Here is a 25,900-nt window from a genome sequence, read left to right on the forward strand (position 1 = left end):
GCGCGCAGAGGGGCGCGCAGGCGCGCTGCTGCGCAGCCGCGGCCGGCCGGCGGTGGCACGTTTGTTTCCCTCGAAGCCCCGCACTTCCCAGCACGGCTCTCCTCGGCCGAGGCTCGGGCCCGAGACCCCAGGCCGGCGAGGATTCCTAACCGACGAGTTTTTACGGTTGGGGAAGTTCAGAGAGGTCCGGTGACTCAGCCAGGGTCGCGCGACTCACGAACGGCCGAAGCTCAGCCTCTTCGGCGGCGCTCGCGGCGACACCCGGCCGACACCTGCGTTCCCGGCGTCACTCTCGACGCCTTACCACATGTCTCCCTTCCCCCACCGCCCTCCAAAACCCAGTTCGGGAGATGCATCCTTGGTCCCCTGCAACCTCTGTCCGGACGCGCCGCCTCCTCGCCAGGGCCCGGGCGGGCTGCTGCAGCTGGTCCTCAGCGCGTGGACGCGGCAGGTGTTAGCAGGTGAACCGGCCCCTGCTGCCTCGCCAGCGGCTACCTTCGCTTAGGGCTGGTCTCTAACGGCGTCCCTTGGCTGCAGCTTGCGGGGTGGGGGGAGGGGGGGAAGGTGAGGGAGGGCTAGAGCGGGCTCCCGCCTCCGTCCCTTTGATCCTTTGCACTGCCTTTGTTGTGCACAGATCAAAGATTAGGAAACCCGGGCTGTTTCGGAAAGAACGGTAAGGTCTCTACCGCACAGCGGCCAGCGCCTGGGGGTTTCTGCACACCAGCCGCTCTGCACTGAACTGGGTTACTCGGACCCCGGGTGAGCTCAGGTCCCAGACTGACGCCTCCATCCGGGGCTCGGGCCCGAACACACAGCGGTAGCCGACCCTTCCACTCCCCCCCCCCCCGTCCTTCACGCTCCCCCCGCCCCCGCATGCCTGCCCATCAGGGCCCCAAAGTCAGGGGGTGTGATCAGAAGGTAGGTCCACGGTCTGTCTGGCAGAGCCGAGGAGAACAGATTCTCGTGGCCTGGGGCTGGCGGCTGTAGACATGGAGGAAGCCAGAAAGACTTCCTAGTGGGCATGAGGCCTCACCTTTTTTTTTTTTCTTTTTTTGACTTTATGGGTCACACCCAGCGATGCTCAGGGGTAAGTTATTCCTGGCTCTGCACTCAGGAATCACTCCTGGCAGTGCTCGGGAGACCATATGGGATGCCGGGGATTGGGGATCGAACCCGGGTCGGCCGTGTGCAGGGCAAACGGCCAACCGGCTTTGCTATCGCTCCAGCCCCGAGGCTTCACTTTTTGAGGTATGAAACGGCGCTGAAGTCAGGCTGGAGAGAACGGGGACACCGAGTCAGTTGCAGGCAGGGAAGTCTGAAGGGTCGTCTGGGGATGCTCTAGTGTGGCTCGCGGTCAGACCTTACGCTGGCTTGGGGGCGTGGACGGTAATGAACCAGCCAGATGCAGTGTAGCTCAGTCGAGGTAGAGTTTTAGCCCTGTGGGGGAGCATTGCTAGGGTCTGCGCTAGAATCAGCACCCCAAGACTTAACCAGGGACTGACATGTGCTCTGTAAGCCAGGAACTGGCTCGTCAACGGGGGCAATCAGGAGACAGGCAAGGACTTAGGGGTACACCTAGGCTCAGGGAAGACAGTTAACATCAGCGTGGATTGCCCCCAGTCAGAAATGTGGTTTTCTTATTTTGAGGTGGTGGCTTACCCCTGGCTCTAAGACTCAGGGATCACGCTTAGTGCACCTTGGGGTAGGGCGGGGGCATATGGGGTGCCAGGATCAAACCCTGGTCGACTTTGTGCCAAGCAAGCACCCTACCCACTATCTCTCCCGCCCCTCTTTTTTTACTTGTTTATCAGGAAGTTTGAGGAAAAGCCCGGCCAAGCCCTGTGCCCCTCCCCTAGTTTTCCTCAATGTCCCCATTTTACATAACAATGCCAAGATCTGGAAATTACACTGGGACCAACGAAGAATTTTTGTTTTGTTGGGGTTTTTGTTTGCTTGTACTTTTGCCTTAAGGCCAGATTCACCAATGCTCTGGTTTACCCCAGATTCTGTGCTTAGGGATTATTCCTGACAGGGCTCAGGTGACAGTATGGATGCCAGGGGCCAGGGATGGAACCTGGGTCTGACTTGTGCAAGGCAAGAACCCTTTGCTTGCTGTACTATCTCTCTGCACCCCCCCCACACACAAAGGTTTTTTAGTGTGTGTGTGTGTGTGTGTGTGTGTGTGTGTGTGTGTGTGTGAAGCATGGTAGTTATTAGAAGATGTGGGAGAGGGGTCACAGCGAGTAGGGCATTTGCCTTGCATGAGGCTAACCTGTGTTTGGTCCTCAGGTATCCCGTATGGTTCCCCGAGCACCTTCAGGAGTAATACCTGGGTTCAGAGCCAGGAGTAACCCCTGAGCATCATGGGGTGCCCCCCCCAAAAAAAACCCTTGAACCGTGTGTGACCAAAAAAAACCTAAAAATAAATAAAAATATACAGCCCTTTTTTTAAAATTTTAAAACATTTTTATAAAGCCCTTTTAAAAATATATATGTGGGACAGAAAGAAAGGAAATGTGTTGAAGAGAGCAACAGGACTCTCCAGGCAAAGAAACAGAGAAGCTAGCGAGATACAGGCTTGAAGATCAAACAAAAGTTTTTGAAGGCTTAATAGACTTATCACTAAACTGAGGACTCCAGACCTTGAATTAAAGGGCCTGGAAAAGATAGTACAGCAGGTAGGGCCCTTGCCTTGCATGTGGCCAATGCGGGTTCAATCCCTGACATCCCATGTGGTCCCCCAAGCACTGCCAGGAGTAATTTCTGAGTGCAGAGCCGGGAATAACCCCTGAGCATCATGGGGTACCCCCCAAAAAACCCTTGAATTAAACCAAAAAGGCCTCATCTTTTTTTTATCAAAAAGTTCATTTCTTGGGGCTGGAGCGATAGCACAGCGGGTAGGGCATTTTCTTTGCACATGGCCAACCCAGGTTCAATTCCCAGCATCCCATATGGTCCCCCAGGAGTAATTCTTGAGTGCAGAGCCAGGAGTAACCATTGTGCATTTCTGGTGTGACCCAAAAGCAAAAAAAAAAAAAAAAAGTTCATTGCTCAAAGAATTACCTACTGGACAAATGGCCAAAATTTTACAGAAAAATAAAACAGCCTTTACTCAATAAAGCTATACCACCATGATTATAGTTTCAACAAATTACTTACCCCAGACACAAAACCTCCTGAGGTTTGACAACGCACTGCTGGTCTGTGGCTGGATGACAGCAGTTTGGAACGCTGGAGCAGAAATTAAATCACTACAAACTTTACTTCTGGGAAGTTATATTGGTCCATACATATATGAAGAGTGACAGATTTGCATTGCTCTTCAATGATGCTTATTGTCATAAGAAAGAGGGTGGAGAGATAGTACAGAGGGCAGGGTGCTTGCCTTGTACATAGCCACTTGGTTTGATCCCTGTCATCACATATGGTTCCCTTAGCCCTACCAGGAGTGATCCCTGAGCAAGAGCTGAGTGTGGCCCCAGACAACAAAAATGGACAGAAAGAGGCTACACAAACAAGACTGCTGACCCAGAAAAAGCACAAGGAAAGTATCCTGGAGCCTCTGAAATGGAAAAAGCTCTTCCTGTACTAAAATGTAACAAGACTCAAGATACATTGTTAAGGAAAAAGCAAGACTCAGAACAATACATAATGTTTGTGCCCTTTAGTAAACATACACTCATCTTCCTTCTACAAGCCTAAAATAGCTGGGAAAAGACACCTGAGGTGGCTGGCTGAGGCAGAGAACTCAGGAAATCTTAACTTGTTTGAAATGCTGGGGAGGGGGGGAGATGGTAAAATCCTTAGGGCACTCGCCTTGCACGTGGCCTACCCAGGTTCAATTCCAGCACCACCCTGAGCTCCCTTGGCCTCATCAGGAGTAAGCCCTGAGCCAGAAGTAAACCCTGAGTGCTACCAGGTGTGCGCCACCCCCCCCACACACACACACACAAAATATGGTGAATTATTTGTTATACTTGTTTACCTTGCTTTTTTCCCTTTAAGAAATAAAGCCTGCCTGAAGTCCTTTCTCCAATCTCATTTTTTTAATATCCTTCCCCGCAGGTAACTGCCACCCCAGAATGTGGGGTCATCATTTTTCCTTCCTGCTTTTGGTGGTGGTGGTGCATGGGGAGAAGGTTGTTTTCCCCAGCATTGCTCAGGGGCCCTAGAGTCCACGCCCAGAGGGCGTGGTGCTGCTTGGGCCTTGTGCTGGGAACAAGCAGGGCCATCCTGGTGAGTGCTTCTGGCAGGGATGCTAATGCCATCCTTTACTCAGCAGAATGCAAGTCAAGTGCTTTATCCTGTACTACAGCGCTTGCCCCCTTTCAGTACCTCACCTAAGACTCAAAGGAAACACTACATTTGCAATACATATTTTGACACTTGTATCCAAAGTCACCTGTAGTCACAAACAATGTTTCACATTATTTTGCATATTGGATTTTTAATTCTGCAGTGGTGGGGGGAGGGGGTTCTCTAAGAGGTTTTTTAAAGGGGTTAGAGCAATACTACAGCTAGTAGGGTGCTTGCTTTGCATGCAGCCAACCAGTTCTATTCCCAGCATCCCATATGGTCACCTGAGCGCAGAGCCAGGAGTAAGCCCTGAGCACTACCACTGGCCTATAAAACAAAAACTTAATTAAAAAATTAAGATTTAAAATATGTGCCCATATTGATAGAAGGCAGATCTTTTCCATTCCCTTATATCACTAGTTTTTGGGGGGATTTCGCTTTGGAGGCTACATACAGTGAAGCTCAGGGACTCATTAATAGTTTTAATGCATTTTGATCATTGTAAGGACTCATATTTTGTGAAGTAAATATATCTATTGATTATCTGTCAGCCTTCCTGTGCCATTATTTCATAGGTATTTCTCTGACACATTTTTCTTTTTCTATTTTGGTTTTTGGGCCATTCTTGGCAGTGCTGAGGGCTTATCCTGGCTGTGCATCCAGGGATCATTCCTGTTGGGTTCTGGACTATTTGGGATGCCGGGGATTGAACATGGGTCAGCCGCATGCTTGGCAAGTGCCTTACCCTCTGTACTGTTGTTCAAGTCCCCAGGTAAGTTTTTTCTGATAAAAACATTTCTGGGCTGGAGAAACAGTGTGGGGATTAAAGTGCTTGGTTTGCATGCAGCCCACCAGGCTTGGTCCCTGGCAGTGCATGGTTCCCTGAGCACTACATCATTCCCCCAAGCACACTGGTGGTCACCTTCCAGCACAGAGCTGGGGGTGACCCCAAAATAAATAGAAACTAAAATACATATAGCAGGGCTAGGATTAGACTTCAGAGCTTGCCTCTGTGAGGTCTGAGCTGGAGGCCAGCACAAAAAAATTATATGTATGTATATATAATATATTTCAATGTGAAGATCTCTTTGCTTTTTATAACCTCATAGTGTTGAGCAGTTTTACTATCATTTATTGTAACAGTTCCCTGCTGCTGGTTGAGATTTTGATCGCATCTTAATGCCAGTGCGAACAGCACTATAGGAGATGCCTTTATTACATAGGCCCGGGTGCATTTGAGTGAGTGTATTTATTCTTTTTTTTGTCACACCCGACATTGCACAGGGGTTACTCCTGGCTCTTGCTCTCGGGAATTACTCCTGGCAGTGCTTGGGGTACCCATATGCTGGGAATTGAACCCGAGCCAGCCACGTGCAAGGGAAACACCCTACCTCCTGTGCTATCACTCCAGCCCTTGAGTGAGTGTATTTGTAGACTAACTCCTAGAAAGGGAATCGCTGCTGATCAGATATGTACATTTGTAATCTGGCAGTTAGGGCCAAATTGCCTTACCTAGGAGGCTAGTACAACTCCTCTGTAAGGCAATTTGGCACAATCTAGAAAAATTAATCTTTGCCAGTTTGCTAAGTGAAAGGTGGCATTTAGGGGGTAGATTTCATTTGCATTTCTCTGACTTTGAGTGAAATTCAGCACATTTGAATGCTCTTTCTGCTGCCACTTTTATGATTCTTCCTTTACCCATTTTCAAATAAGTAGCTTTTTTTTTCTGCATCTGAATTAGTTTATTGTGGAAAATCAGCTTCTGTTTCAGTGAGGTGAACTGAAATGCCCCCTTTTCTCCCCCCTTTCTGGTTTTTGGACCGCACCTGACAGAACTCAGGAGTTACTCCTGATTCTGTGCTCAGAACTCATTTCTGGCAGGATTCAGAGAACTATATTAAGGTGCCAGGGATCGAACCCATGTTAACCCTGTAAAGGCAGGTGCCTTACCCTCTGTATTCTGAGCCCTGAAATGACCGGAAATTTTTAAATTCTAAGCACTTTCCCTCATAAATCTAGAAAAATTACAAAAACACAATGACTATGATTTAAAAAAAGTTTTCACCAAAGTAGCAAAAACTACCTTTTTCTGGTCACTTTGTGTTGAATACATCTTTAATACTTCACTGCCTTGTAGATAATATCTTCATTTTATAAATTAAAAATGCTATCGGTCTGAGAGATTTGTTCATTCCGAAAATATCAGTTACCTACTGTGCTCTTTACTATAAATGAGTGAAAGAGAGAAGGTTCTCATTCTCACTTCTTTTCTTGGGAGGCAGTTGGAAGGCATACCCAGTAGGTGTTCAGGGGATAGAACAGGGATCAATTGTGTATACCTTAACTCCTATACTATCTCTCTGCCCCAAGGTTTTTCTTATAGATCTTCATTCTTGGGGATGAGACAGAGATAACAGATAGATGAATTAGATCATTTCTATTAGTGGAAGGTGCTAATAAGGAAATAAACCTGGGGCCTTAGAGATAGTAAGCAGGTAGGGCGCTTTCCTTGCACGCAGCCAACCCTGGTTTCATCCCTGGCATTACATATGGTCCCTGGAGAACTGATTCTTGAGTGCAGAGCCAGAAGTAACCCCTGAGCACTGCCAGGTGTGACCCAAACAAAGATAGAAACTGCAGGCATTAGCATAGAGCTGGATTTTGAAGCCATGGAGTTGAGACTTTTTTTTTCTTTTTGGGTCACAACTGTTGATGCACAGGGGTTACTCCTGGCTCTGCACTCAGGAATTAGTCCTGGCGGTGCTCAGGGGAACTTATGGGATGCCAGGAATCGAACCCAAGTCGGCCATGTGCAAGGTAAATGTCCTACCCACTGTGCTATCACTTCTGCCCCTGAAAGAGACTTTCTAGGAAGAGAGTGAATAAGGAAGAGAAGAGGGCCTGGGAGAAACCACATCATTTCAAATATTTGGAAGTGAATCAGCCTCGGATCTAGCAAAGGCAACTGGAGGGTTACTGAAGCAAGGTGAAAGCAGATACGAATGAAAGCAAAGAGAAATGTTTGAAGAGGGAAGTCTGTTTTCTTATTTTAAGAACAGGATTTACTTTTACTTTAAGAACAGGATACAAGGACAGTGAAGAAACCAGAGGTTGTGGGGACTTGGGTATAGTTGACCTAAACAAGTACAACTTTGTTTTGGGTTCACACCTAGTGGTGCTCAGGACTTATCCTTGGCTCTCTGTTCAAGGATCACCCTAGCAGTATTTGGGGGACTAACATATGGGGTACCGGGGATCGAACCTAGGTGGACAACATGCATGTCAAACACCCTACTTGCTGTTTGCCTTGGTAGGTAGGTCTGGTCCCCAGTACAAGTAGACAAGTAGAACTACTTTTTTTTTTTTTTTTTTTTTTTTGCTTTTTGGGTCACAGCTGGCGATGCACAGGGGTTACTCCTGGCTTTACACTAAGGAATTATCCCTGGCGATGCTCAGGGGACCATGTGGGATGCTGGGAATCGAACCCGGGTTGGCTGCGTGCAAGGCAAACACCCTACCCACTGTGCTATCGCCCCAGTCCCTAGAACTACTTTTTTTAAAATTCTATTTTAGTTTAGCTTAGTTTTTGGGTTACATCTAGACCAGAAAAGCTCAACAGTCACTCCTGGCTCTGCACTCAGAAATTACTCCGCGGGGGGTGCTTGGGGGACCATATGGGATGCCTGGGATGGAATCCTGGTGAGCCGCGTGCCAGGCAAGTGCCTTACCTGCTGCATTAACCCGCAATAAGTAAAACTAATGTAGAGGCGGGGATTCAATGTAATTAAATGAAGTAAAGACTGAAGTGGGGAACTGAAACAACTCTCCTGGAAAACTTTTGCGGCAAAAAAAAAAAAAAGAAAGAAAAAAAAGAAAACAAAACAAAACAGGCAGGAGTGAACGCGAAACGGAAGACGAAGGGGTCAAAAATGTCCCCCTAAGACCACCGTACGGTGGTCTCGCAGCAACGGCTTTATTTCGGGAGGTGGAGCCTTCAGGAAATTGAAACCGTATCCCGGCGCGTGAGAGCCGAGAGCGGAGCTGCGGTCGCGGCACCGCTGCGGGAGTCGGGGGATCGGGAAAGAGCCCGAGCGAGGCGGAGATCGTGAGAAGGAGAACGGAGTTCAGGCAGGTGCGGGGGGCCGGCGGGTGCGGGAGACTGCGGCGGCCGGGCGGGCTCGGGGTCGGGCTCGGGAGCGGTGGCCGTCAGCGCGGAGCGCGGGGCGCGGGGCGCAGGGGCGCGGGGTGCGGGGGCGCCGCTGCGGTGGCGGAAGCCGGTCGGAGCGGGGACAGGGGCACCGGGCCGGGGTGGCGGGAGCGGGGACAGGAGGGCCGGGCCGGGGTGCCGAAAGGCGCGCGGTCCTGGGACGGGCTCGCTGACCCCGGAGCCGCCAGGGACCGTGCGGGATGCAGGGGATGGAGGATCGGAAGCTGCCGACTTGGTGCAGTTGACGTTTTGTCCTTTTCCCAGGCGACGCGCGGTCCGAGGCAGAGAGTTGGATGGCCGAGCGTCGGCTCCCGGCCCCGCACGCAGGTAGGTGATTCATGGACTGGAAGCGGGAGCGTGGGGCCGAGTTCGCAGGAGCGCTTTGCAGGCGGACCTCCGGCACCCCCACCCCTACCCCGAGCCGCGTTGGGGATGACTACTGAGCACTGCTGGGCCGTGATCCCAAAGCTGAAACAAACTGGGGGTGCAAGGTCAGAGCCACTGCTGCTCCATCCGAAACGTTACGACCGAGATGCCGGTACCGTTTGGGGAGATGGCAGCGTTTTGTTTCCTTCTGATCCTGCATTGTCTGTTTTCTCTAATTTGGGTGGTGGTTTGAGGGCTTGTTTTTGTTCCATTTGCCTTAGTTTTGGTGACTCCTCCCCCACCTTCCCCTCTTTGTTAACCTGATTGCAGGTGAGAGGGCTTTCTTCCAATGTCTGGTCATCCTTCTACTTATGTTTTTATTCACAAGAGGGAGGTGGTGGATTGATGATTGGAAATATGTGGTTTCCTGGTTGTCAGCTGCCAGAGGTCATTGTAACTGATTAGACAGGAACCTGGTGTGAATTTCAGGGGCTGGTGCTCCCTTGCCACGCAGGGTGGTGGAACAGGAGCATGGTACCGCAGGCCCCATGTGCAGGTCTTTGAGCTCCCTCCAACTCCCTTCAGGCTATAGCTTGAATAATTATTTTTCGAGCTGTGATAATATAAAAGATGTCATTTTAACCATTTTTGAGTATTCTGTTCATTTGCATCTGTCACACCAATAGGTAATCTTTTCCCTTCCCCCAGGGTGCTCTTCATGGCACTCTCTCCAGCCTCTGTTTCCACTTTTCGCTCAAGTGAATCATGCTTCTGTGAACATTTGGGGGGGGGGGGTTATTACTCATCAGTACTCAGGGGTTACTTCTGTCAAGCTCCAGGAACCAATGGGATACCAGGAATCAAATCTGGTTGGGGTGCAAGGGAAGTATCTTAACGGCTGTACTATCCTTCAGGCCCCTCTTTTTGTTTCGTTTTAAAGTAAGAACGTTTTGGGGCTGGAGAGATAGCACAGCGGGTAGGGCTTTTGCCTTGCACGCAGCTGACCTGGGTTCGATTCCCAGCATCCCATACAGTCCCCCAAGCACCGCCAGGAGTAATTCCTGAGTGCATGAACCAGGAGTAACTCCTGTGCATTGCTGGGTGTGACCCAAAAAGCAAAAATAAAATAAAGTAAGAACATTTTTATTGAGGGGTCGGAGCAATACTGCGCATGGCCAACAGGGCCAACCCAGGTTGTGGAGTATCCATATGGCCCCCCAAGCACTGCCAGGAGTAATTCCTAAGTGCAGATTCAGGTGTAACTCTGAGCATTACCAGGTGTGACCCAGAAACAAACAAAAAAGTTTTTATTGAAACTTATTTAGAAACATTTGAGGAGAGAGAAAGGGAGTAGTGCAAGTTGGAGAGAGAAGGCTGGCTTCTCCTGAGTGGAAATAAGAAGTAAAGTAACAATTCAGTGAGGCCCAGAGCAATAGTACAGAGTGCTTGCCTTGGAAAGATCTAGCCCCTTGAGCTATTGGGTGGGCCTGGAGGATACTTTGTTGCTGGAGGAAACTTACATATGCAGTTGGTAAAACTGCTGTGCCCCAGGGATTCCTCATCTTCTGAATCCCTGGAACAGGCAACAAAAGACTAACAAGACTAAGTACCTGGCCTTGGCACTAGCTGATCTACCCTCCCCCCATGCCTCCTTTACTTCACTAGAAACACACCCTAAAACGGACTGGCCTGGTCTTCATTACCCTCTAGAGGCTTGTGAGATTCGTCCTGGAGTGCTCTCTTTCTAATAAACCCCATTTCCTCTGGTTCAAGGGAGAACACAGGCTTGAAGAGCAAGCCCTTTGAACGTTTTTGTACACAGTTTTGTTTGTGTGCCGTTATGTCTGGCAATGCTCAGGACATACTCCTGGCTCTGTGCCGAGGGATCACTTCTGGCAGGGTTCAGGCGGGGACCATATGGGGTGCCGAGGATCAAACCCGGATCAGCTGTGTGCAAGGCAAGCACCCTGCCTGCTGTTCTACTTCTCCTGTTCCTCTTGTACTCGTTTTTATCCAGATACATATCTTTTTGTATGATTTTCCCAGTTGTACTTTGACTGCAGTCAGCATTTTGAGAAACTGTCAGACTGGCTTTCTGCCCTGTCGCGCATTCCCTCCCATGTCTGTGGAGGGTTCCTGGTGGCAGGTTCCACCGCTGAGGACAGAGCACCTTCTCCGCCAGGGTCTCAAGGCATAGGTTGGTACTGGGAGATGCTTCATTTTTGCAAATCTCTGACCTGCAGCTTTTCATTCTGTTCCGCTTTGTAATTTTCTAGGTGCTCAAGTAGGAGCTGCCGGTTGCTGGGGAAAATGCCAGAGAAGTGGAGCTCCAGGGAAGCAGCCCTTCTCAGGAAAGTCCTTTTACTTGGACCTTCCTGCTGGTGACACTCTCCAGTTTTTGACGGGGACCATCCAGCAGCTGGGAGGGGTATGTAATCTGCATCTACTGCCCTGCATTGTAGGACAGGAGCTGGATTGGGGTCTGTCTCTGATGTCCACATATTCCCAGTGGACTCAGGATTGATCTCCAGCGTCCCATATGGTTCCCAAGAGTAAGCCATGAGCACTGCTGGTTGTGGCCCCCAAATAAGCAAAAACAAAAAATTCATTTCTGAAAGCAGTGTTTTTTTTTTCTTTTTGGATCACACCTGGTGATGCACAGGGGTTACTTCTGGCTTTGCATTCAGGAATTACTCCTGGCAGTGCTCAGGGGACCATATGGGATGCTGGAAATTGAACCTGGGTCGGCCACATGCAAGGCAAATGCCCTACCCACTGTACTATAGCTCTAGCCCCCACTGAAAACAGTTTTAAGTGATTTTTTCCCCACAGTCAGACAGTGGATAGTGCGTTCACTGGCCAACTCGGGTTCAATCCCCGGCATCCCATATGGTCTCCCCGAGCATCTCCAGGAATAAGTCCTGAGTACAGAGCCAGGAGTAACCCCTGAGCATCACCGGTATGACCCAAAAAGAAAAAAATACATATATGTGGCTGTTTCCTCAGGACTCACACTTGTGTCTGCCTTGGACGGGTGGGGTGGGAGGGCTGGAGACCTCCCTCGTGCATCTAGCAGTCGTTGATGCAGCAGCGGGGTGGCTGCTGGGCTCCTCGGAGTCTGAGAAGCAACCTTGGGGTTTTGTCTGGCTATGCCCTCGGCATGGCTTTGGGATGATGGACGCTGTGGTCCCGGAAAGGAGAGCTCTGAGGTTTCCTGAGGCTTGTACTCTCAGACAGAGCTGAGAGGATGGAAACCAATTCCACATCGGGCTGCGAGGAGCAGAGGAGAGTGTTCTCCTAGACAGACAGATGGACAGACGGACAAACAATTCGGGGCCATTCCTCCGTCTCCTGCATTGTCTAAGATGGGTACTACCTTCTCCCCACCCTCTCACACTTGTTTTTGTCATACTCAGAGGGAAGGCACACCCCTTCAAGTATAATTTCTATTATTCTGTTTGCTGGGGACTACTTCCAGTGCTCAGGAGCTGCTGTGCTTGGGTTTCACACCCCACAGTGCTGGGCACACCTGAGGCTCCATATACATCTCTGTGCTTGGGTCTTTGAGCTCTCCCTGGCTGTCTTCAGTGTGTATCTTTAAAGATTACTTTTTGAGTTGTGATGTGTTTTGAGTTCTCGTTTCATTGACATTGGTTACATCAATACGTAATCATTTCCCTTCCCCCACTGTCCCACTGTGCTTAGCTCTAATCTCCTTTGTCTTTTTTTGCGGGGGGGGGGGGGTTGGGGTTGGGGGGACCACACCTAGCAGTTCTCAGGAGTTATTCCTGGCTCTGTGCTTAGGAGCGACACCAGGCAGTGCTCAGGACCATGTGCAGTCCCAAGGGTCAGACCAGGGTCGGCCACATGCAAGTCAGGCCCTGTCTCTCTGGCCCACTTTCTGTCTTTGAATTTTCTCGGCACTGCCCATCAATGGACTCGCTGCTGTTTGTCCTTCTGCGTCTGTTGTTGCATTTAACAGCGCTTTCAGGATTTGTCTGTGGAGCCGGAGCCAGAGAACATCCAGAGGGCCACACTGAGTGATCCTGTCCTTCTGTTCCCGGCCGTCTGGCTGCTTTCCACTTTCTTGCTACTGTCACTAGCATGGCAGTGAACATTGGTCTACGCGTATTTCTTCAAGTTCCTGTTTCTCATTTGTGTGTGTGAGCATGTGAACACATGTGAGCGTGTGTGTGAATATGCATGTGAGTACATGTGAGCACATGTGTTTGAGTGTATGAGTACGTGTGTGAGTGCATTATGAATGTGAGCACAAGTGTGATTGCATGTGAGAATGTGTGAGTGAGCACTGTGGTTCTATATGAGTGCATGTACAATTGAGCGCATGGGTGAATGTGTGAGCATGTGAAAGCACATGTGTCATCATGTGTGAACATGAGTACTTGAGTGGGAGCACATGAGTGAATGTGCATGAGTACATGTGAGTGCATATATGATCACGTGTGATAATATCAGTGTTTGGGTGTGAGCACATGAATGTGAATGTGTGTATATGTGCATGTAAAAATCACATATGTGAGCATGTGCATGTAAAAGCACATGTGTGAGCACATGTGCATATGAAAGCGCATGTGTGAATGTGTGTGTATGTGACCACATGTGTGTGCATGCTGTGGAATGACTGAGTTGAGCAGGAAAAGAAACCAGCACTTCCGTGAAAGAAGTTCAGGCTCCTTTATGACCTTCGAACTCTACTCCGTACCATTTAACCATGGGCATTAAAGACAGGAGTGAGGTGATAGTACAGCGGGGAGGGTGTTTGCTGCACGCAGCCAGCCCACTTCAATCTCCAGTACCCCATACGGTCCCCTGAACACGCCTGGTATGGCCCCAAAACAAAATGTGTATGCATGTGTGTGCATGTGAGAGCATTTGAGAGCGCATGTGTAAGCATGCTTGAGCACATGTATGAACATATGTGGTGTGAGTGTGAGAATGTGTGAGTGTGTGAGATGTGTCAATGTGTACACACTGGGGTCCATCCCAGGGCGCCTGCAGCCAGAGCATCAATGCTCCATCCCTTTGGGCCGCCTCCTGGGCATCATTTTTAGTTCTTTGCCTTTTGGGGGTGGGGTGTTGTATACTTTTTGGTTTGGGGGCCAGGCCTGAGGTACTCAAAGGCTTCTCCTGGCTCAGTGCTGGGCTGGTGGTGCTCAGGGACCGTGAGGTGCTGGGATTGCACCGTGTGCTCACCAGTGAGCTGAGTTTCCAGTCCTGAAATAAGTAGCTTGTTTTATCTTTTTGTTTTTTGGGCCACAATGGCAGTGCTTAGGGCTTACTCCTGGTTCTGTGCTCAAGGATCACTCCTGGCTGGCTTGGGGGACCATTTGGGGTTCCCGGGATCACATCTGGGTTGGCTAGGTCCAAGGCAAATGCCCCACCTGCTGTATTATTACTCCAGCCCTGAAATAAGTAGCTTTATTTAGGAAATAGGAGAGGGAGCAGAAGAGGAAATTGAATGTTCCTGTTTTTATCGTATTTTATTTTGGATTTTTGGGCCACGTCCAGCATGTTCCGGGAGCTCAGTGCTCTGAAGTTGCATGTGACAGTGCTCAGGGGACAGCATGGTGCTGGGAGCGGACCCCAGGCCTCCTGCATGGACAGCATGAGCTCCAGCCTGTGGGGCTCTCACTCTGGCTCTTTTTTCATTTTTTGTTTGTGTTGGAGCCACACCTGGTGGAGCTCAGGGGACCATATGGGGTACTGGAGATCAAAACCTGGCCAGCTGTGTGCAGTAATAGCCCCTCCTGCTGTACTATCAACTCCCCAACCCCCAGCATGCGCACACACACTCTCTCTCTCTCTCTCTTTCTCTCTCTCTCTCTCTCTCTCTCGTTTTTATCATTCCTGGGCTTAAAGAGTTTGGAAGTCATGCAGGAGCCTGAGCTTCTCTCACTGAAGTGCTGGTTTCTTTTCCTACTCCCCTCAGAGCCATTCTGGGGTCCGGATCTGGCTCCTGAGGTGTTGGCATCTCTTCCCAGTTCCGCATTCCACAGCCATGAAAGGGGTGGGTCCCGCCGAAACCCAGCTCGCCTTCTGCCAGGAGTACTGCCCACTCCCCTCTTGCTGCCTCCCAGTGCTCCCTGTTGCTCTCCAGTGCTCCTGCTCGCTGTTCCCACGTGCTCGCTGCTCTTCCCCCCTGCTTGCTGCTCCCCCTTCCTCCCTACTGTTCACTGACATTGTTTCTCCTTCCTCTGGCTCTAGCTGGGTCTCTGTACTTCAGAAAACTCCTTGGATTCTTGGGACACAGAAGTAGGTCAGACCTACCCACTCCATTCCCACGAAGGGCTGGCGGGCTGGTGAGCAGACCCCAGGAGACCCTAGAGTTACAAACACCTGTTGTGTTGACTGTTTTTGTTTTGGGGTGACACCCGGCAGTACTCAGGGCTTATTCCTGGCTCTACACTCCGTGATCATTCCTTGCAGTGCTTGGGACCATATAGGATGGCAGGGATCGAACCCAAGGCGACTGTATGCAAGACAAGCGCCCCATCCACTGCACTATCATTATGACCCCCTTTCATGTCCTTTTTTTTTCTTCCCTGTTCTTTTTGCTTTTTGGGCCACACCCAGCAATGCTCAGGGGTTACTCCTGTCTCTGTACTCAGGAATTACTCATGGCGGTTCTTGGGGGACCATACGGGATGCTGGGGATTGAGCCTGTGTCGGCCACAAGCATGGCAAATGCCCTACCCACCGTACTATTGCTCCGGCCCCTCCCCTGCTTTTTGGGTCACACTCAGCAATGCTTAGAAGTTACTCCTGAAAAAAAAAAAGTTACTCCTGGCTCTGCACTCAGCAATTACTCCGGGTAGTGCTGGGGGACCATGTGGGATGCCGGGGATTGTACCCGGGTTGACCACATGCAAAGCAAATGTGCTCCCCACTGTACTGTTGCTCCTGCTCATTTCCTTTTTCCCCTCCTGGTCCTGAGATCAGCACAGTATGAGCAGTGACCGGATGGGCCAGCATGTCCTCGCACCCTGACTGCTGCCCCAGCATGGCAGGCCGCCCAGAGCATCACGGACAGTCCCAAACTGTGTCATCCGTGAGGCCCGTTCTGCTCCGTTCTGCTCCCGAGTGTGGTCTTCTAGGGCTCAGTGCTGCGTTTGACTTTCTCAAAGATGGTTCTGGAACCTCACAGCCAAGGGTGAGGTTGGTTTTGATGATTCTACATCTGGCTCCCTTTTTTTTTTTTAATCTGGTTTCAGGTAATTGAGGGTTTTCTAAGCAAAGAGGTAACTTACATCGTGTCCAGCCGCCTGGAGGCAAAGAGGGAGAGCCTCAAGGGGAGCCCCAGGAACTGCCCCAGCCCCGGGGAGGTCAGAGTGGAGACCCCCTCGTCCAGGGCACCTCCAAAAGGCAGCCCCACCAGACCTGTCCTGAGGCCTAACAGCTCGGTAAGGACCTTCTGGGTAGGGAAGGAGAGCAGCCCCTCAGCCTTTTGCCCCCTCATCTCCCTCCTCCCTCCCTTTCTCCTTCCCTCATCCCTGTCCTTCCTTTCTCTCCCCTTCCCCCCTGCCCCTTCTGCTTCCTCCCTCCCTCTTCCTCTTTCTCCCTTCCTCCCTTCCTTCCTCCTCCCTGCCCTTCCTCCCCCCTCCACTCCTACCCTCCCCCTTCCCCTCCTCCCCTCCTCCCTTCCTCCATCCCTCCCTTCCTTCCATTCACCTTCCCTCTTATATTTGCCTGTGATGCTGGAGAACAAGCCTAGGGCCTCGCACATGCATGCTTGTGTTCCACCAGAGCCAGATCCCAGTCCTATATCTTTATAGCCATCTTTCTCGGGGGTGCTCGGGGGCCACCCAGGGCTGGGGGTTGAACTCGGGGCCGCCTCCTCCAGGTATGGGCCCTGCCGCTTGAACCATATCCCCAACCCTGGGGGGAGTTTTCATCTCTCTGCTTTATTTTTTGGTTTTGGGGGGGGGGTCACATCCAGTGATGCTCAAGGGATTACTCCTGGCGGTGCTCAAGGGAGGACCCTGTGGGATGTTGGGGATCAAACCCGGGTTGATTATGTGCAAGGCAAGAAGCGCCCTACCCCTCGTCTGCTTCATTTTTGTCTCATTTTTGAGCCAAGTGGCCCGACCACTGTGCGCTACTCTGGGTCTCAGCGCTCAGCCGGCCGCACACTCGCCGCTCAGGGTAGGACAGTTGGTCTCAAGTCCAGACTGCGCGGGTGGGGGGGCTGGGTGCTATGGGTCAGGGCCTGTGTTCGGGTGTCAGCTCTGCCTGGGAACAGGACTTGACTTTCTCCCCTAGGGTTGTCACCTGGGGGGAGTGTCAGCCGCAGCTGGCTGAGCTCTGGGACCCATCCCCTACTGTGTGGTCGTCGGAGTGACACCGGGCGGTGCAAGTGGGCAGCAGGCCAGCGCCTTGCCCTGGACGTCTCTGGCCCTACGTCCTTGTTGCCTCACTGGGGCTGCCAGTCAGATGTCTGTGAGTTCTGGCCTTGTGGCGCAAGACTTGTGGCGTGGGACAGGCTTTGTCGACGCTTCTGAGGACGAGCGTTTGAGCGTTGCCAGAGAAGGCAGAACCTCCTGGAGGAAAGGCTACAGGGCTGTCACCGTCCCCCAGACTCTTTCCCACCCGGGTCCCCCCTACCAGGGCTGTAACCTGGACCCCACCTACTCCTTGGGAAGCTCCCTGAGGCCACCTCACCAGCCCTGAGGAGGTGCCTCTGCCCATGGGTCCCTTACACCATCCGCCCTGCTCCTGTATCCCCACCAGGCACCCCTGAGCAGAGGGAAGGAGCTGCTGAGAAAGGCCGTCGGGAGCCAGGTGGGTCAGCAGCAGCTGGCGGGAGGCACCTGCGTCCTCGGTTCCTCCGGTTCCTCCGCACAGAGGCAGACGCAGAGCGCAAGGGGCTTGAGCGCTGGTCGGGGTCAGCTACAGCCCAACATCAGGTCGCCCAGCACTGCACCTCTGCCATCGCCCACCCGTGGAAGCCTGAGACCTGGCTGACCAGGAGGACGGGGAGCGCTGAGCAGGCCACGAGGATGTGGGATCAGGAGGAAGAGGGCACAGGAAGGGGAGCTGGGCCAGGGGGCTGGTCCCCAAGGAGGGGGCGGGTGTTTCTGGGACTCAGGGTGGACTCTCGGAGCACTACGCTCTACCCCGTGACCTGCCCACCGACGGCCCCCATCTCATGGAGAGGACCCCAGGTTTGCAAAAACCAGAACAGACCCCGGCAGCTCAGGCAAAGCAGGCGGGGTGTGGGGGTTCCGGTCTCACTGGGCTTCCTCATTCCAGGGGAGCAGCTGCAGCCTTGTGAGCCAGGCCCGCGCCTGGGGAGTGAGGGTCCTGCATGTGAACGGTATGTGGACAGTATGACCAGGAGGGCAGCATGGGGAGGGCGGGGGCAGCACCGGGCACAGTGACCCCGTGCCAGCAAGTCAGCTGGAGTGATGGTCCTGCTCTCCAGTGGCCCTTGCTGCAGTGCCCCTTTGTCCCCTGGGGTTCGGTTTGATCCCAGGCACAATGTGATTCCCCGAGTCCCACCAGGAGTAAGTCTGGAACACAGCCAGCTGTGCCCCAAAGACAAAAAGGAAAATGATCTTCCCAGAGCTGGGTAGTGCGGCCAGGAGCCCACCCCCACCTTCAGTGGAATGTGCCCCAGCACCTGGTCCTCCGGCCTGGGGTCTGTGATGGAGCGTGGGGAGCTGACCCTGGTGTCCCCTGGGCCTGCACCGTCCCCCTTTACCAGGAGGGTGGAAAACTATGTGCAGGAAACTCATTAATGGGGGGTGGGGGGGGTGCCGGCCTCTCTGAGAAATGACTCAGTCCTGACTCCCGTTTCCTCCCTGCGGTCTCTGCAGGTGCAGAGGTGGCACTGAGCCAGCAGGTGGCAGGCGAGGCTGGAGTGAACTGGGGCCCGGCCGGGAGGGGTGGGGTTGGGGGTGGGATGGGGCCGGTGAGGTGCAATCCCGCCCCGGGACGCTCTGGGTGGACGAGGACCAGAAGCCTTTGGCCGCAAGGACACCGTTGTCCACAGAAATGATGGCGCGTGTGCAGCAGCTCCCCCTGAACACGCTCTGTGGGACAAGGCAGGGGCCGAGGAAGCGCCAGGTCAGTGTCCCGCCCAAGGGACGGTCTTCAAAGTGATGTGAGGATGGTCCCCTGGCACGCTCCACCCGGTACGGTACCCCCGTGCATGCCCAGCCCCTGCCCTGGCACACTCCATGGGGGCTCCCGAGGTCGAGGGCAGTTGCCCGCTCAGCTCTCGCTGGGGCCCTGCTGGCCACAGGCGGCAAAGTGGGCCAGACGGGCAGCCGTGCGGCTCCTCGGGCTCTGCGCCCGAACCCCCCTGGCTCCTCTCATCTTTAACCTATTTTCCCATCCCACGTAGGGAAGCTGTCCAGCCGCAGAGTCTAGAACGCGGAAAGGTCAGTGTGGCAGTCTCCTCGTCTAATCACCGTCCCTCCCTCCCTAAACGCTGCCCCGGACTCCCTCTGCGGCGGCAGCTGTTCACTTTGCTGTGGCAGGAAGTGAGTCCAGGCCCTGCTGTCAGGTGGGGGGGAGGCATGCGGCCAGGGACGGCCAGGGCTACCCCCCATGCCAACGCCCCACATGGCCACACTGGCTCAGGGTCCGCTGACCAACGCTTCTCGGGCTGAGCTCCGGTCTCCTCTGCCTCGGGATTCAGGGGCAGCTGGGACGGGCTCTTTGCCAGCTGCCCGCCACTCAGAGATGCCAGGCTCCCAAAGCTGACAAGCAGCTCGCCAGGCTCCCTCCCGGACACACAAGACTTTGTCCCCCCACTGGAAGTTTCTCCCTAAAGATGCCCTTGGAGTGGTATATGTTTCGTGCACACGCAGAAGCTAAGAAAAGTCCCTTGGTACCTCTCCTGTTCGAAAGGCAAGGAAATCTGGGGGGGGGGGATGGATTTTAATCACTGTCAGTTAATTAGAAAGATGAGAAATCGCCCCCGAAAAGTAATTAAGGGGCGCTGCCGCGCAAGGAGACAAGCTGCTTTCAGCCCAGCTCTGATACTGCCTCGTGCCAGCCATGAGCCGCTGGGGCTGCCCCTTGTCAGGTCCAAGCTCAGCCCCTGCTCCAGAGCTGGGAGGCACCCAGACAGCAAGTGGGAGGGGCTGAGCCTCTTGATTAATTGAGTCTGAAGTCGTCTTCCCAGCACCCCCCTGCCCTATTTTTCATGACGCCAGATATTCCCTCCTGCTGTTTTTTTCTTACTGCCCTCTGCTAAGACCTCTAAACGCCTTTCCTTCTGTCCCCTCTGAGGCCCTCAGAGAAGCCCAGGGTTAGGCAAGAGCCTGACCATGGCAGGGAGGCACCTGACTTACATGTTTTTGACCCATTTGATCTGCACCCTATAAGCCTGCCCAGGGCACAGAGCTGGGAATAAGCCCTGAGCGTTTGCCCCCCAACAAAAACCAAAACAAAGTCCAAGATCCTCCTGGACACTTTCCCTGAAGGGTGCCCGCAGGCCCTGGAGTCTCAGGAGGAGTGGGGAGGCCTGAGGCTTTGAGAGGCCCACAGAGGTGGGGCGGAGCTGAAGCACCTGCCGCCTGACACCCACCAGGTGGAAGGCTGTTTGGGGCGAGCGGGTGGCTAATGCCTGCCTCCTCCTTGCAGTGGCCCAGCTGCAGGCGCCTTTCCTCAAGGTCGAAGATGAGAGCAGGTCAGTACCATTGCCCCTCCAGGCCTGCAAGGAAGAAGGAGTGCTTGGGGCCCGCCCCCCCCATCCTTCCCTAACCTGGGGTCAGGATCGGCCCTGGGGCCCTTCACCTTCATTCCTGGAAGCCACTTTCTCCCCTGGTCCAGGAGGTGCCCCAGAGGGTGGCCTGGCCCAGTTGGCGCTGCCTATGGAAGGTTCGTGCCCTTGTGCCACTTGCCCCCTCCACCCATCCAGGCTCATTCCAGCCCAGTGGACAGGGACTCTGAGCTCCCTGCTGGGGGGGGGCACACCCTTCCCTGCAGGCAACTGGGAGAGGTGAGCAGGGCCTACCCCCTCCTGCCCCGCAGGGCCTTGTCCCTCTGGGCCTGGGGGCCATCTCCTCCTTCTCTCTAGCACATTGATGTGAACCTGGTGAGTTGTTAGCCACTTGGGTGATTCCAAACCCTTTAGTCGGCCTCGGAGCAAACGTCCCCCAGAGGGACCCAAGTGATAACTAAGCTGAAGGACCTGCCCCGTGCAGGAGGTATGGGTTCGAGTCCCGGAACTGCTCAGGGTCTGGGAGACTCTGGCCCATTGGCTGTGTTTCCTCTGAAGCGATTCCCCTGCTCTGCAATGTCCCACTCATGCCAGGGGCTTGCTGCCCCTGAGCACGGGTTCCCAACTCCACCTAGAGAGGCTGCTTTACCATCTGGCCCCACCATCAGCCTTGGAATCATGGGCGATGGTCAGAGCTGGACGTTTTCTGTTGCAGGAACTTCCGCCCTTGCCAGCATCAGTTTAAAACCTTTCCCGAGCTCTCTTTCCTGGGACCCAAAGAGGCAAGTCCCTTTGAGGCGCTGCTGTCTCCAGGCGGCTCGCGCCCAGACAGGTGGGTCTTTCTGGGATCCAGATTTCCCAGGGCTGCTCTGGGCCCGAGTCCTTCCCCTGGGGGCCCATGTGGGGCACTTCAGGAGTGACCGGGTGTTCGCACTTCAGGCAGAGTCTGTTCTGGGAACTTAGCCCAGAGAAGAGAGACAGGTCACGTCATCTGTCCTAGCTGGTGCTCTCCCACCCCGCTGAGACACCGTCCTCTGTCCCCAGGACAGGAGGCTGGTGTCTGAGGCCCCATCACAGGTCTGTCCTCTTAGGAATGCACATTCCCAGGCCAGGCCAATGGCACAAAGGGCTGGAACACAGGCTCCAGATTTTTTTTTTTTTTTTTGCATTTTAGGAGGTCACACTTGCCGATGCTCAGGGGTTACTCCTGGTTCTGTACTCAGGAATTACTCCTGGCAGTGCTTGGGGTATCATATGGGATGCTGGGAATCGAACCCGGGTTGGCTGCGTGCAAGGCAAATGCCCTACCCGCTGTGCCGTCACTCAAGCCCTGAGAGGCTCCATATTTGGCTCCCTTCCCCTACCTCAGCTTCACCAGAGTGGCTTCAGTGGCTTCCAGCACTGCCAGGAGACCCCCAGGAATGTATCCAGACCCCAGCAAACTGAGCATCTCAGATGAAGCCCACAGCTGCGTCTGCACATGTTTCTAGGCCTAGTTTCTGCACATCAATCCTGCGCACTGGGCTGAGGGGCCAGCCACAGCACATGGCTGGGACCCTGTGGCTCCATGTCAGGGCATCTGAGGGACTGTGCAGAGGAGCAGGGTCCGGGCGAGGGCTCCAGGCTGCTAGAGCCGAGCTCACGGGATGCAGAAACTCGTAAGCCATGGAGTCAGGGGAAGGAGCGAAGCAGCCAGGGCCCGGGGGAGGGCTGAGAGGCAGCTGGGCCCGAGCCCGACTCGGGCTCAGCAGCAGAAGCGGGGTTACACCCGAGAGGTGAGTCAGAGAGTCAGAGGGGCTGTCTGCGAGAGGCGCAGAGGGGGCCGGCCCAGGATTCCCGTGTGTGTAGAAGGTCTGCGTGGGAGGAAACGTTTCATTTTTTTTTTTATTATTGAATCATCATATTCCGTCTCAAAATGCAAGCTACAAAGGATGTAAAGAGAAGTCTGTGCCCCACCCAGGCGCCTGCCTCCCTGGGGACCTGGAGTTCTGGGTGGCCTGTCCCCATCGCTCTCCCCGCAGAGAACGGGCCTCTGGCTTCACCTGACCAGCTCAGCCAGCTCCCCGCTCACACCTAAGGCCCATCTCAGTTCCTTTCACAGGGCCCCTGGTATTAGATTCTTTTTTCTTTTTTTGGGTCACACCCAGCAGTGCTCTGGGGTTACTCCTGCTCTGGACTCAGGAGTCACTCCTGGTGGTCCTTGGGGGACCATATGGGATTCTGGGGATTGAACCCAGGTCAGCCATGTGCAGGGCAAATGTCCTACCCACTGTACTATCACTTTGGCCCTCCCGGTATTAGATTTTATGGTTTTCTTATGCTTCCCATCATACCCACAGCTTAAGACCCTGCATGGTGGGGGGAGCAGGGGCCGGAGTGAGAGTACAGAGGCTAGGCCACTTGCCTTCCATGCAGCTACCCCAAGTTCGCTCCCTGGCAAACCCATATGGTCCCTGAGCTCAAGAGTGATCCCAGATCTCAGAGCCTGGAGTAAGTCCTGAGCACTGCTGGGTGTAACTCCAAGACAAGAATAAGAAGAAATAAAACAGCATGGACTTGGATTTCTGGACTTTTGTTTCTCCTGAGTTTTGTATCATGCTTAAGAAAGCCCACGAGGGGCTGGAGCGATAGCACAGCAGGGAGGGCGTTTGCCTTGCACTCGGCTGACCCGGGTTCGATTCCTAGCATCCCATATGGTCCCCCCCGGACACTGCCAGGAGTAATTCCTGAGTGCATGAGCCAGGAATAACCCCTGAGCATCGCTGGGTGTGACCCCCCAAAACAAAACAAAACAAACCCACAAAGGGAAGAGAGCTAGAGAGACAATGACAGCAGGGCAGTGCTCACGAGCACCTCGGGTCCAGCCCTGGCACTCCAGATGCTGGCCAAACCTGCTGGGCAGGCTGAGGGTTACCAGGAGTGGCCCCTGTGCCTCCTTAAGCACTGGGAGGCACCTCTCCCTAAATAAAAAGGAAAAGAAGTGATGGGGGGTCCTTGGAAGAGAGGCTCTGGGCTGACAGGGAAGCAGGCAAGACTGCCGTGCTGGGTGGCGGTGGCTGGCGGGTCAGGCCGAGGGCACCAGGCAGCTGGGAGGGCCCACCAGGGAGTCTGACCACTGCCAGCCTGTGGTGTGTGGGGCGGGCAGGTCAAGGCCGGAACTGTTGGCCCAGCTGCACCCGGTGTGGCCTGGACTGCTGGCGCCACGGCTGGCTTGGCATCCCCACCCCGCCCCCTTCTCCCCAGAGAGCCCCGGGATGCAGAGACCAGCCCAGGCTCGGGCGCCCGGAGGAGGACAGGCTACTGCGAGTGCTGCCAGCAGGCCTTCGAGGAGCTCCACGGGGTGAGTGTTCCCGTGTCCCCAGCTTGGGTCACAGAACCGAGCTTCCACGCCACATCCGGGCCACTCACCCGTGCCTCTCCCACCCCCAGCATCTGCAGAGCGCCCAGCACCAGCGCTTTGCCCGGGGAGCCCAGTCCTACGCAGAGGTGGACGGGATCATTGCCCAGCTCTGCCCTGGCCTCACAGGCATCCGAACCCAGGCCCACCTGCCCAGGTGAGCGCTGCCCCCTCTCTGTAGGACCAAAGGATGGGAGGTTTATTTCTTCTCTCGATTTGGGCAAAAAGACCTCTACTGGGGGCTGTGACCCATTGGGCCTGGGTACCCGTGAGCAGGAGGTGAAGCCACGGTGGAGTCAGAATTTGGCACTTGTGCCCAGCGAGGGTCTGGTGAAGCAGGGAGGGTCCCTGGGTTCCAGGAGAGCAGGCGTGGGATTGGGGGTCCGGGAGCCCAGCAGCCGGAGTTGCTGAGGCTACACCTCTCCCTGCCCTCCCCCTCGGGGCTCGCTCTGTCACTCGGCCTGGGCTCGGTGCTTCCTCCAGCCGCCAAAGGGCACAGCCTGGCGCGCTCCGGTATGGCCTCGGAGCTGGTTCCTAGCCAGCCCCGACCACACGCTGCAGGGCTAAGTGGGATGTAGCCAGCGCAAGAGCAGGTCTTCCTGGGCTGAAGAGTAGACACCAGGCCACTCTGCCCCCTGCAGGTCTGTGCCGGGTGGAGTCCTGGGACTATTGGGTGTCTGTCCCCGCAGGCAGCCGGGCTCCCTGCCTCAGGATTCTCACCCCCTGGGATCGGAGACTGACAGCCAGACCCCTGACCTTGGGGCTACCTGTCCCAGGACGGAGGAACCAGAGGAGCAGTCGACCCCGGGGCCCCAGGAGTGGACTCGAGGCCACCTGCAGGCACCCCCTGAGACCGTGGGCACTGGAGAGACCCTCACACCGGGAGCCAGCTGACAGGCCCCACAGGACTGGGTCTGTGGGTCTGTGTGCCCCCCCCGGGGGTGCCTGGTGCCCAGCTCTAGCGTTGTGGGTCACTCTTCTGGTTCAGACCTGGCACCTAGGGGGCACGGGCAGAGGGTCTGGTTCCCCAGCATTGACACTGAGCAGACACTCACCATGTGCCCTCTGACTGCCTGCCTCCTGCCCCTGTGGCCTCAGGACAGCCCAGGGCAAGCCCCTTCCCTTCCTGTGTACCTCTACCTGTCCGTGTCGCGCCCCCAGACCAGCCTCTCCAGACCAGCCTCTCCGTGCCGAGCCCCCCTCCCCTGGCAGCCCACAGGTGGGCCGGCCAAGCTCCGGCCAGGTGGGGTCTGAGTCCCCCAGCTCCTGAGAGCCCCCGGAGGTTCCCAGGCCCTACACTCGGGCGAAGGTCACCCATCTGCGGAGCGCGGCCCCCCAGCCCTGGCTGAGCAGGCGACAGCAGCGCCCTGGGCCTCCCACGCACAACCAGAAGGTGCCCAGCAGGAATCCGGCGGAGCTGTGGGGGTCCACGCCGCCAGCCCTCCGCCCCCCATCTGCCCCGGGACCAGAGCTGGGCGGAGCCCCGCCTCCCGGGTCTGCCTGCCTCGACGGCCTGGCCTGCAGCGGGCGACAGGCAGCAGCCCTCGCCAGGGGGAGACCAGGTTGGCGGCGGAGCCGGCCTGGCTTCCGGTGCCCGCCCCCCAGCAGGTGCCCACCCCCAGCCCTGGCCTCCTTTGCCACCAGCATGCGGCTCCTGAGCGAGCCTGGGCGCGGCCCCTCCCCCCACCCCCCACGCTGCGCACAGATCTGGGAACAGACGAAGCAGAGGAGGGGCGGCTGCTGCGGCGTCCCGCCCCCGGCTGGGCGCTGGGGGCCGCGCTGACCTGGCCCCCTCCGGGGATTCCTCGGCCCTGCGGCCCCAGTCGCCTGCCTTGAACTGTGCCTTGGCGCTCCAGCTCACCTGCCAACTTGGGCCTCCCGGCCCCTCCCCTTGCCTCCCCCTCCCCAGGGGCCACCCCCCCCCCCCTTTCTTTCAGCCGAG

General features: G+C 54.8%; 1 protein-coding gene across 1 annotated transcript; it reads left to right on the plus strand.

Moving 5' to 3' along the window:
* The first annotated feature begins 307 nt into the window (after window positions 1-307).
* On the plus strand, window positions 308-24,852 carry DBF4B (DBF4 zinc finger B). The gene is made up of 14 exons (XM_056126569.1): window positions 308-461; window positions 8,324-8,428; window positions 8,768-8,830; window positions 11,146-11,297; window positions 16,102-16,290; window positions 17,618-17,668; window positions 18,140-18,203; window positions 18,882-18,955; window positions 19,236-19,272; window positions 20,483-20,528; window positions 21,277-21,393; window positions 23,805-23,901; window positions 23,991-24,115; window positions 24,735-24,852. Exons 1-14 carry the CDS (start codon window positions 308-310, stop codon window positions 24,850-24,852), a joined length of 1,392 nt encoding a protein of 463 aa, XP_055982544.1.
* The last annotated feature ends 1,048 nt before the right edge of the window (window positions 24,853-25,900 follow it).

Source organism: Sorex fumeus, unplaced genomic scaffold, assembly GCF_029834395.1.
Source record: "Sorex fumeus unplaced genomic scaffold, SorFum_2.1 ptg000063l, whole genome shotgun sequence".
Taxonomy (NCBI): domain Eukaryota; kingdom Metazoa; phylum Chordata; class Mammalia; order Eulipotyphla; family Soricidae; genus Sorex; species Sorex fumeus.